Consider the following 13,136-nt stretch of genomic DNA (forward strand, 5'->3'; position numbering starts at 1 on the left):
GGGTGCAAGACATCCGGTCCTGGTGATTTATTAATGTTAAGTTTCCCAAGTCTAATTCTAATTCTGTCCTCTGTTAGCCATGAGGGTGCTTCCTGTGATGTGTCACGAGGATAAACACTGCAGTTTTGGTTACTGAAGCCCCCGATTCCCTCGTGAAGACTGAGTAGAAGAATAAATTCTAGACCTTCGCCATCTCCCCATCCTTTGTAACCAGATGTCCTTCCTCATTCTTTATGGGGCCAATATGGTCTGTCCTCCCTTTTTAACTGTTTACATACTTTTTCGCTCTCCTCCGCTATGTGTCTTTTGTGTTCTATATTAACCACCCTAATGGCACCCTTACATTTCCTGTTGCATTCTTTATAAAGTCTGAATGCTGATGATAATCCCTCAACCTTGTATTTTTTGAAGGCCTTCTCTTTTGCTTTTATATGCATTTTTACATTGGAGTTAAGCCATCCAGGACTTTTGTTTGCTCTTGTAAATGTATTACCCAATGGGATGCACTGGCTAATGCCCTTATTTAATATGCTCTTAAAGCGAACCCATCTATCCTCTGTGTTCTTTGTTCCTAAGATTTTATTCCAATTTATGCCTTCTAGCAAGGTTTGTAGTTTAGGGAAGTTGGCTCTTTTGAAATTCAGTGTCTTTGTATATGCTGGCGATGTAACGAGGAGTTTGGTTCACTACTACATATATGGTGGTCATGCCCCCCCTTGAACCATTTTGGGAAGAAGTCCACAGACTTACGTGCCAGATCTCTACCCTCCCGCTGGACTTCTCTCCAGCCCAATTTCTGTTACACCGCTCCACCCTCCCAAAATCAGACTACTTTCACTTTCTAGCCATGCACCTGGTCAATGCGGCCAAACTGTGCATCCCATCTCATTGGCGCTCCCTGAATCCCCCGAACCATAGCAGAATGGTTCAAACATATACAAAAAATTGAAAATGGAACTTATCCACCAAAGATTGCCATAGACACACTCCTGAACCTTGTGGACAGGCTTGAACCTTGTGGACAGGCTTCCCAAAAGAGTTGAAGCTGTTATAGCTGTAAAGGGTGGGGCAACTCAATATTGAACCCTACGTACTAAGACTGGGATGCGATTAAAGTTCTTGTGCGTGTAAAGGTAGGTGTCCCAATACTTTTGGTAATATAGTGTATGTTTGTAGAACACCAGTTTTTAAAGTTCCTGAAAAATATATCCAATACGGTAATTTCACTATCAGACCAAGCCCCAGTATTGATGAAGGCTAATATGACAGAGGACAATAGAATATGTCTGTGGAAACTTAATGATTCACTACAGGATCCAGAGAGCTGTATGCCAGGACAACCTCTGCTGGATGATAGTAATACATGTTTAAAAGACTCTGGAAAGCTAAAAAGATAAGCTAGGAAGATAAAAAAAATTTCTTCTGCACTCCAATCCCTTCAAGCCATCTAAAAATAGAAGGCCCTTAAATGTCTTAGGAAAGAACGGTTTAAAATAGAAATTGATTAATCAACACAGATATAATCAGCCATGTATTGCTGACTGTGCGCTATGTCCGTGTGCTGGGCAGATGTTGGAACGAGATTCAGTAAGTGATGATAAGCACTTTCCTCTTTGTCATTTATTTGTTTTTAACCCTTTAAAGTAAACACTTGGCAAGTAAAACAAAAAACAAAAAAAAAAAAACCTGTAATTTTACATTTATATTAATTTGTGTATATACTGTATATATATATATATATATATATATATATATATATCTGAGTATGATTCTCCAGAATTCATCTTTATGTTATCTTCCCACACTCTCCATCAATGAGAAATCAGACTGAGAGTGGGGGGTAATACATCATGAGCCAATTGGTCAATTGCTTTAACTTGTTTTCAGACACTGTGGGGTTAGAGGGTATGTGTTTGGAAGCTTAATAGGAACATGGGGGGGGGCATATAGAGGTCCAAAGCAGTCACCAGAAACAGCAAAGTGGCAATAGTGGAGAGCGGTGTCACCCAGCAAGCTATTGGATGTGGCAGAAGCATCTGATCCACAAGCACTACAGAACAGGTTTCCCAGTATTGTAGCAGAGAAAATGTTTATTACTATGGTTATGTTTCAAATGCCACTTTATGCATTGACATAACTCCATAGACCCGTGGGGGTTATTTACTAAAATTGAAAAGTGCAAAATCTGGTGCAGCTCTGCATAGAAACTAATCAGCTTCTAGGTTTTATTGCCAAAAGCTAAAGTTAGAAGCTGATTGGCTACCATGCACAGCTGCACCAGATTCTGAGTGCTCCAGTTTTAGTAAATCAACCCAAGTCTGTCTGATCAGTATACTTGGCACCATCCACAGGTAGCTTAAAGAGGAGTTCCACCCAGGGGCTCCATTAAAAAAAAAAAAAATTTAAAGTCAGCAGCTACAACTACTGCAGCTGCTGACTTTTAATTGGACACTCACCTGTCCCTGGGTCCAGCGATACGGGGGATCGAAGCCCCGCTCGTCCTCCCCCTCGGCACTGTGGGCGCCGGGCTGTGGCTTCACAGCCTGGCACCCACTGCGCATGCGCGAGCGGCGCCGTGCGCAGTGATTGGCCGCTCAACCACCTGGGACCTTTAATGGGTCCCAGATGATTGACAGGAGGGAGGGAGCAGAGCCGAGCCCTTCCTGTGCCTGGGGGGAAGTGATGTCACCAGCCCAGGCAAAGGAATAGGCAGACTACAAGGGACCACCTAGCAACAGTCATTTAGAGGTAAGTAAAAATAAAAAAAATATTCAAATGTTTTTTTTTTTTTTTTTTTTTAATTTTTCAGGTATTTTTGTTTTTTTGGGTGGAACCCTACTTTAAAGTGTTACTAAACCCAGCACCCAGCATTCATTATATCTGATCTCCCGCAATACACAGAACATGGAAATGCAATTATTTTAGTAAATATAAACTGCTAAATACCCTTTCTCATCAGCAGTAAATAGCAGTCTTGTGACTTCTATCAGTGTCCGCCCGAGCACTGGTTAAAGCTAGTAGGAGGAGTTTTCATTCTACTCTGACTGTCCTATGAGGCTGCATGACTCCTGTTCTTCTGCCTGGATAGTGCTGATTGGCCCTGTGCTGATCACATGCACCCTCGTAAAAAAAAAAAAAAAAAAACTCTCTAGTAATACACACCAAACTGAGCATGTGCAGAGTGCCCCCAAGGCTCTGTACTATCAGGAGATAGATTGGGAACAGTGGAAGAAGGAGAGGATCGGAGAAGACAGGATCAAACAGCCCTTTTCCACACAATGCGCAGGATTAACCCCTTAGGTTCCACAGTGAGTATAACAAGCATGCTTTACTGCATATACAGACTGATTTTACTGTTGTGGGTTTACTAACAGTTTAACTCTTCAAAAAGACACAGAATTTAAATAAAACACGGTTTGACTTCAGCTAATTGCAGTACAAAGGATGCTTTTCCACTCTTAGAAGTGTAATAAGACAATACTTTCTAGTTTAAGCTCCACTTTAAGGTGTACTAGCATTAGATGAATGTCTTAGTTTAAGTAAAGCCAAAATATCATTTTAATCTCGATTTGGTATAGTAAGGAATTGTTTTTTGTCTGGCCCAGAGACACAATCAGTAGTAAACTCCCCTTAAATCATCTCTTTAGCAGGGACACACACAGCAATAAAAAGAAGGGGTTCTAACCCTTCTCCACCTTGTCCAAATCTAAAAGAAAAAAAAAATGTTTTAGCTTTAGGTTTTAGGTCGAACTCCAAGATAAGCAAACATTGTCTAAATCCATTCATCATATGTTCTTCCTCCTGGAATCTTGGTGTGCTTTGTGTATTTCTTCCAGATCTGTGCAGTAATCCAGTGTGAGATTTTTCCTGTAATCAGGGGCGGTACAAGGATTTTTGTTTACTTAGGCGAAAGTGCATTTTGACGCCCCCCCCCCCGTCCTCCTGCCACCCCCTCCTCTACTGTCCTCCCACCACCCTTTCACATAAGGTGGCACTGATGGGCACTGATGAGGGGGCATTAAAATGCAGCACTGATAGGCGGCACTGATGGGCACGGATAGGCAGCATTGATATGCGGCACTAATAGTCAGCACTGGACACTGGTAGGTGGCACTGAGGGGAAATGATAGGTGGCACTGATAGATGGCACTGATAGATGGCACTGATAGGCAGCACTGATGAGGCATTGATTGGCATCTGTGATGGGCACTGACAGGCATTACTGATGGGCACTGATTGACATTTGTGATTGGTACTGATCTGTGATGGGCACTGATTGGCATTTTTATTTGCACTGATTGGCATCTGATAGGCACTGACTGGCATCTGTTGTGGGCACCTCTGATGGGGGCTACACTGTTAATGAATGTGCTGATTATCAGCGCAGACCCCCCTCCCCCCATTGGGAGAGCTGTTGATTGGCTCTCCTCTACTCGTGCCTTGTCAGCGTGAACTGAGTAAAGCTGATTACCGCTGCTTCCTGGTTACGGCTGTGATCAGCTGTGATTGGTCACAGCTGATCACGTGGTAAAGAGCCTACGTCATATGCTCTTCACCGAGATTGGAGATGCAATGTGTCACACCACAGCACTGATAGTCACTCTGAATGCCCCCAGGGGTGCGCACAAGCGGCTTATCCTGCTGGGTAACTGACCCCCCGCCCGGCCGTCATTCTGCTATAGGCCAGGCAGGATGTGGTTAATCAGGTACACACACTCCCAGCCCCTATACCTCTCACTGCTGCTCTCTCTCCTTATGCAGGGTGACCGGTCTTGTCTCCGCCCCCTCCTGTAGTTTTCTATATGGTAGGTGGAGCCTGCTGGGTCCCTCCCACAGCTCTGTTCTCTGCACAAGTTATGTAGAGCACAGTGATGGTGTCACTGCTACATGGTAACATTTGGGTTTTCATAGGCATTTGGTGCATACTCCAGATGAATTTATATCCTTTGTGAGTATTGGGGGATATTTTAACATTTTTGCACTCAGCGTTCAGTTTTATTGATTGTGTTCTGCTAGATTTAGGTGGGATGATTTATATATATTGACATAGTTAGCTGTATTTGAATTGTGCACATTATACGGGGGATGGATGTTCAGATTTCATACAGCCCCGAACTAATCTTTCATAATCAGTATAAATATTGGCTTTACCAGAACTATTTCAAACTAATATTTGGATTCAATATTGGATGTTCGCCTTTTCCAAGGAGGGGGTTATACAGGACTTATAGTGAGCGTGTTTCATAATGGAGCATGTGACTGCCAGGGACTTGGAATGGAGTGTGACGTCTATTGTATGTCCTTTGTTCAAATAACTGGTTTGATCCCAGTTTGTACAGGTGCACTTAAATAGGACCTGTCACCTGTCACAAAAATAATACTATGCTGCAATGCGAATAGTGGGCACTGTAAGATACCCTCCTTTTTATAGTAATGTATTTCATTTTTATTTGTGCTTGGTAAGTACACACAACCATCCAGAAAATTCCAGGAAGTGTGCGCAAAGAGTCTGAGTTTCCTGAATGTACAATGGGTGTCCTTTTAGAGGTACCTCCAGGTACTTTGTAGTGCAAAGTCTTTAACATGGTTTTAAACCTGGAACATGAAATATGAACAAAGCATATCCCTCTATAGCAGGGGTACTGAATTAAAGTTCACGGGGGTCCGGTCAGTAGAATTTTCTTCCAGCGGAGGTCCGAGCGTCATATTGGTGATTACTCAGATCCTTCACATCACAGCCTCCCGTGCACGTCACAATTGTTTTCTATTGCCCTTGTAGATACCTGTGTTTTTCTAGGGAAGAAAAAACATAGATCTCTGCACAAGTGTGAACAAGTCCTTACATCAGTGCCCTCAGTCCCCCTTCACAGCCCATCAGAGACTGACCCATCAGAGACCCCCAAACCCATTACAGACTGTCCCATCACAGCGTGTCCCTTTAAAGACCCCCCATCACAGATCCCCCCACCCCCATTAAAGACCCCTCAACTCCCATCACAGACCCCCCCACAAACACAGATCCCTCCTCCATCAAAGATCCCCCATTACAGATCCTCTTCACCACAGTCCCCCTCCATCACAGACCTATCACAGACCCCCCTCCATCACAGATCCCTCTATCACAGATCCCCACTCCATCACATATCCCCCTCCATCACAGACCCCCCTCCATCACAGATCCCTCTATCACAGATCCTCACTCCATCACATATCCCCCTCCATCACAGACCCCCCCATTACAGACCCCACTCCATCACAGATCCCCTTCCATTACAGACCCCACTCTATCACAGATACCCCTCCATCACAGACACCACTCTATCACAGATCCTCCTCCATCACAGACCCCCATTACAGACCCCACTCCATCACAGACCCCCCCCCATAACAGACCCCACTCTATCACAGACCCCTACCCCCATTACAGACTCCACTCTATCACAGACCCCCCATTACAGACTCCACTCCATCACAGACCCCACTCTATCACAGACCCCCCCCCAATTACAGACCCTACTTCATCACAGACCCCCCCATTACAGACTCTACTCTGTCACAGACCCCCCCATTACAGACTCCACTCCATCACAGACCCCCCATTACAGACCCCACTCCACCACACCCCCCCCCAATTACAGACTCCACTCCATTACAGACCCCACTCCATCACACCCCCCCATTACAGACTTCACTCTATCACAGACCCCCCCAATTACAGACCCTACTCCATCACAGACCCCCCATTACAGACTCCACTCTATCACAATCCCCCCATTACAGACCCCACTCCATCACACCCCCCCCCCATTACAGACTCCACTCCATTACAGACCCCACTCCATCACACCCCCCCATTACAGACTTCACTCTATCACAGACCCCCCCCCAATTACAGACCCTACTCCATCACAGACCCCCCATTACAGACTCCACTCTATCACAATCCCCCCATTACAGACCCCACTCCATCACACCCCCCCCCCCATTACAGACTCCACTCCATTACAGACCCCACTCCATCACACCCCCCCATTACAGACTTCACTCTATCACAGACCCCCCCAATTACAGACCCTACTCCATCACAGACCCCCCATTACAGACTCCACTCTATCACAATCCCCCCATTACAGACCCCACTCCAGACTCCACTCTATCACAGACCCCCATTACAGACCACACTCCATCACAGACCCCCCATTACAGACCCCACTCCATCACTCCTCCCCCCCATTACAGACTTACAGAGTCAGACTGTCCCTTTCATCATTGCAGCATTCCCCCTTTCTCCCCCTCCCCACACTGCCCTATCTTATTCACACAACCTGGGAAGCACGCATGGCAGGTCCGGACAAAGGGCGGGATCTTTCAAGTTAAAGGGGGGTGATTGGTTTTTGGGATCGCCCCACTGCCTTGCAAAACAATCACCCACTTTGTAACTTGATAAGTCCCGCCCTTTGTCTGGACATGCAGCGCTTCCAGGCTTATGTGAATAAGGTAGGGCAATGTGGGGGGGGTTGGAAGTGATGCGAAGATGAAAGGGAGAGACCTGCCGCGCCTCCCATGTAATCAAGGATGTTAGCGGCAGCGGCGAGCAGGCGAGCGGCCAGAGGGGAGAGAACACTCAGGCAACTATTTTGCTACTGGGTCCAGATTCGGCCTGCAGTCAGCCATTTAGTGATGCCTGCTCTATATTGTGTACTTGTTTCAATCCAGAGCACTAAGTGTAATTTCTGTCTGCTGCTTCTTTCCTCTGCTATCAGCATGAGTCACTTCTGACACATTTTTCTGACATTAAGAGAAAAAAGGTGACAAGGGAGGGAGCTCCAGCACATAGCTTATGATTGACAACCTCAGCTCTGTTTCTGTGTGCTGTGTGAAGGGGAGTGTGTTCCTCCCCTTCAATCAGCTCTCAGAGCTCTCCTCACTGAGCTCTGCAGAGTGTAATTTCAGCTCCCCGCCTCCTGCTTTCTGAACTCTCAGACAAGCTGTATAAATTCTTTGAGTGTCTGTAGAGAAGACTGCAGATAAACAGGTACAACCTATGTAGGAGGATTTGCTTCATCTCTCTGTATCACCTGAGGATTCTCACTTCACTGGGTATATGTAAAGACTTACAACCTTTAGCACCTTACTGACACCCCCTGCTGGCCTTTTAAGGTGTTCTGAACAATGGGAGGCAGAGTTCTTGATTGCTGCAATTGCCTGTCACAGTGGGCACATGATTGGGAGCCATTCCCACCTGCTCATGATCATTAGCAGTGACCAGCAGCTGTCAGTGCGATGGGAGCCAGCAGTGTACCATGGAGGCATATATACATTAAGGCCCATGTACCATGTTGTTGCACAAATGGGTTGGGTGGTCGACAAGAGGTTAAAGCAGAACTTCAGTGCCACTCTGTACCGGCTTTGCTCCACTTCAGCACCGCCATTACAGCATGTGCACAGATGTGCCAAATGGTAGAACCCTTCAGAACATCTGCAAACAAGTAGGTAATTTCTTCCACATGCCCAAATACAGCAAAATCTCCTGACTCCGCCTAACAGGCATCTCTGTGCATGCGTGAAAAAAAACAGGCATACACATATGGTTGAGGAAATGTGCGTAGATGTAGGGACCTGAAGCCCTGCAGCACATCTGTAAATGCACGGGAGGGTAGGGGGAAAAACATAATTATTGTCTAGCACAAATTAATGTCACCCATTGAGAAAAAAAAATGTCCATCTATAAGAGAAGGAAGGGGAAGGAGGCAGGGTGACAGGACTTTAGGGTAAAGGCCCCTTAAAAAAAACACAGTTTAAAGGGCTGGTTCACTCAAACGTGATATTTTATTTGTAGGAGGTGCCTGGTAGGCTGAGTCAGCCCCTAGCTTCCTATATGCCTTGGATACTCCAACAGTAAGATCACTTGGACATAATTCCAGGTTCCTGTCCACCTAGAAGTTTTGTTTGTTCCTGCCCACCTTGGTGTGACTTGGCTTCTCCTGTTACATTCTCAATAATAGAAAATAAAAGAAAATCCAGCAGGGATGGTGGGAGCCCCTCATATTGGGCACAGCAGGTGTACAGACGCAGGAACTCAGTATAAGAATGGTGGGAGCACCTCATAATGGGCACAATAGGTGTACAAACCCAGGAACTCAGCACAGGGATGGTGGGATGCTGGGAGCTCCTCATAATGGGCACAGCAGGTCTGCAGACCCAAGAACTCCACTAAAGAGTCACATTTGGGGGAACTGACCCTTTAAATTACATCAAACAGGGCTTTACAAGAAATGTTCCCAAAAGCATTGGTGAGAAATATACCACTGAAAATCCAGGTAGGTGCAATGTAGGTGCACTTCCTGTAATAGGGTGACAACATTCTATCCCTGAAAGGGTGGATGTGAGGCTCTGGACACTTGTAATTGTCACTCAGGTTGTTGATTAGGTTTGGTGATTGTACCTCTGCAGCTCAAAGTTGGGGAACCCTATAAAAAGGGAAAAAGCCTCCACTGAGAAATCCAAGTGAAATTGACAAAAAGAGTTTCAGGTGGTCATTTTAGGAGTCCATCATCATTTAATGCTGATACAATTAAGACAACAGGAAGAAAAAATAATCCAATGTGTTATGGAGGCCAAACAATTCCCCTTTATCAGGGCTGTAACAAGACATATCTATGATGATCATTAACAGTCATGGTTATAGATATGTCTTGTAACACAAGCAATCCGGCTAACCCCAACTTCCTACAACGCTTTAAAAATTAGGATTATTAAACCGATTAAAAATGATGATGACAAATAGTGCTGCAACCCAAAAAAAACTTGAATATCCAGTTTTGTCAAGTAGTGAATAAAGTCAGGTGCGCTACTGATGCCAAAACACACTGGTTAAAGGTGCACCTTCAACCTAAATATACATATTATGTGAACATTGAATGTGAATAAAAGCAAAAAATTAATTATTCCAGTAATATGCAGTCCACCTAAAGAGTGAATAGCTAAAATAAAAGTCCTGAAAACTCAAACAATGTATATTTTTCAGTGTGAGCGGTCCTTTCTTCAAATGTGGAATGTCATCTTCTTTGTATTAAACAAGCCAGATATTGGGAAAAAAAAGGGGGGCCGCTTAACAGATGTGTAGGACCCCTATTACGAGGGTCTTCAGGGCTCAGGTATGCCAGATCTTGTAGGCAGGAACAGCTGATTAGGATTTTATACACAGACTTCTTCACCACAGAATCCCGCCCGCTTCTATATGGCGTGGCACAGATGATCGGACCCAGGGGCATGCTCGCCCTAGTAGAGACTGAATATTCCAAGTTATAGCTGTAGTATATAGGACTTGTGTCCTGGTCAACCTCCACTGAAAGCAGCATGGCCTTTTTAAGGACTTGGTCAGTTTGTAATGACATTCCTTTGGTATGAAGTCAGCTAAGGTGACCAGGAAATTGGAGGCCTTCTTAGATATTGTGGGACAACTTTAATAGGAAAATTTGACATTTCTCCATCACACCCACTGCCATTCATGGACTACATGTAGACAGGAAGTGGCAATAAACCCACAGGAGATTAGCAGCATTGGGATACAACTAATGGCCCGTACACACGGTCGGATTTTCCGATGGAAAATGTCCAATCGGAGCGTGTTGTCGGAAATTCCGACCGTGTGTGGGCTCCATCAGACATTTTCCATCGGATTTTCCGACACACAAAGTTGGAGAGCAGGAGATAAAATTTTCCGACAACAAAATCCATTGTCGGAAATTCCGATCGTGTGTACACAAATCCGACGGACAAAGTGCCACGCATGCTCAGAATAAATAAAGAGATGAAAGCTATTGGCCACTGCGCCGTTTATAGTCCCGACGTACATGTTTTACGTCACCGCGTTTAAAACGATCGGATTTTCCGACAACTTTGTGTGACCGTGTGTATGCAAGACAAGTTTGAGCCAACATCCGTCGGAAAAAATCCTTGGATTTTGTTGTCGGAATGTCCGAACAAAGTCCGACCGTGTGTACGCCCTATAAGGATGATAATTAAAAAAAAATGCTGAAACAAATATTTTTTGCAAGGTCCTTTTAATTCTCTTTTCTTCCCCTTCCTCCAGGACATGCATGTCATCAGCACGGATGAGAACCAAGTTTTTGTCGCCATCCAGGAGTGGAATCAGAATGAGACCTATAACCTATACATCTCTGACACCAGGGGGATCTTCTTCACACTGGCACTAGAAAACGTGAAGAGCATAAAAAGTCCGGAGGGGAACGTCATGATCGATCTCTATGAGGTATGTCAGGGACCCCCGTTTTGTATAGGTCATGTTGTATGCCCAACTTAAAGGAGAATACCAGAGATAACGCAAAGCTTACTAATAGGTATGTCATGTGAACGCTTATTTATCTGTCTGCTTCCTCCTTTTGGATTCACCTATAGAAAGTAAAAAGGAGATCAACAAAATGTTAACCAAGCTGTGGGAAATTAGGCTAGTTTTAGGCAAAGTGTGTTGGGTTTCAGATACAAACTAGACTTCACACATAATGCAGTTTAATATGTTGTCTCACCCCATCCCCATTTACACAGGTATGCACAACTATTGGGACAAAAGATTCTGTTAAAAAGGCAGATACAAGACAAAGTAAAAGGCTTTTTTTTTTACAATAGGTGCATCTTCTTAACTTGCACTCGCTACCCCACCACTTCAATTCACTTCTGCAACTTGGAGAAATACTCAAAACATCTAGGTGTGGACAACACATTGCCTCCCCATAATTGAGCACTTGATGTTTGGGCAACCAATTACCAGGTGGACAGAGACTTGGGTGATCAATCACTAGGTAGAAGGATCCTTGGATGACCTATCTTGGGCGACCAATCAGTAGGTGGACAGAGCCATGAGCAACTAATCATTAGGTTAAGGGAGCCTTATCAGAAATAGTATTTTATTCGCACATCAGCAGATAGGAAGCCACAGGTGTAGCAAACACATTACCTCCCCATAATGGAGCACTTGGGTAATTAATCACTGGGATAAAGGGTGCCTTGGATGACCCATTACTGGGTGGATAGTAGCTTTGGGCAACCAATACTAGGTGGACAGAGCCTTGAGCAACCAATCGTAGAGTGGAGGGAGCCTTATCATTAATAGTATTTTATTTGTACATCAGCAGACAGGAAGCCACAGTCATGCACTGTTATGTAGTGAAGCTGTTGTCTTCCAGTTGTGGTGAACACATTTCCTCCCCGTATTGGAGCACTTCCACTGGGTGGAAGGAGCCTTGGACGACCAATTACTGGGTGGATGGTAAGCTTGGGCAACCCAGCACAGGTGGACAGAGAGTGACCCATCACCAGGTGGAAGGATCCTTGGGCAACTAATCATTAGGTGGATGGTAGTCTTGGATGATCCATCACCAAGTAAACAGTAGCTTTCCTCGACCAATCACCAGGTGGATGGAGCCTTGGGCTACCAATTACCAGATGGATATAGCCTTATCAAGATTTATATCCCGTTCACACACCAGCAGATGTGAAGTCACAGCCATGCATGGTGCTGTAGTGAGAAGATTGTTGGTGTCATCCAACCTAAATGCAAAAGATTCACATCACCTTCATCATTCAAATAGAAGCAGTGTTTATTGTGAGTTCCTCCCACATATTGTAAATCCACCATATAATTATAGGTTTAAGAACAGAAAAGGGTTCCTTTCTTGGAGTAGAGATGCTTAAAAAAGGAATCCTTTGTATTTTCGAAATGTTGAGTTATATTGTTAATGTTACATTGAAGAAAATTTACTAAAATTGGTGCACCCAGAATGTAGTGCAGCTGTACATAGTAACCAATCAGATTCTAGGTTTTATTGTCACAGTTTAATTGAACAAGCTGAAGTTAGAAGCTAATTGGCTACAATACACAGCAGCACCAGATTCTGGGTACACCAGTTCTAGTAAATCTCCCACATTGTGACAATGATTATAGAAAAAAAATGTTTCGATTAGAGACTGGCAGTCTCAAAGGGAGAAGCTACTGTTGTGCTCTCTGTTTAGGGAACCCAACATGCTGTGCAAAACAAGCATCATTGGTGCACCTTATTTGCTAAATGTGTATACAATTAAGATTTTATGTCAACATATTAATGCTAAACATCTGT

General features: G+C 44.5%; 1 protein-coding gene across 9 annotated transcripts in view; it reads left to right on the forward strand.

The window, feature by feature from the left end:
* Positions 1-13,136, forward strand: part of SORCS1 (sortilin related VPS10 domain containing receptor 1) — a 1,093,315-nt gene that overhangs the window by 755,935 nt on the left and 324,244 nt on the right. For all 9 annotated transcript variants that reach the window (XM_073595916.1, XM_073595919.1, XM_073595918.1 and 6 more), the window contains exon 9: positions 11,096-11,275. In XM_073595916.1, coding sequence (XP_073452017.1) covers positions 11,096-11,275 — 180 coding nt within the window. The remainder of the gene's footprint in view (positions 1-11,095; positions 11,276-13,136) is intronic.

Source organism: Aquarana catesbeiana, linkage group LG08, assembly GCF_042186555.1.
Source record: "Aquarana catesbeiana isolate 2022-GZ linkage group LG08, ASM4218655v1, whole genome shotgun sequence".
Taxonomy (NCBI): Eukaryota; Metazoa; Chordata; class Amphibia; order Anura; family Ranidae; genus Aquarana; species Aquarana catesbeiana.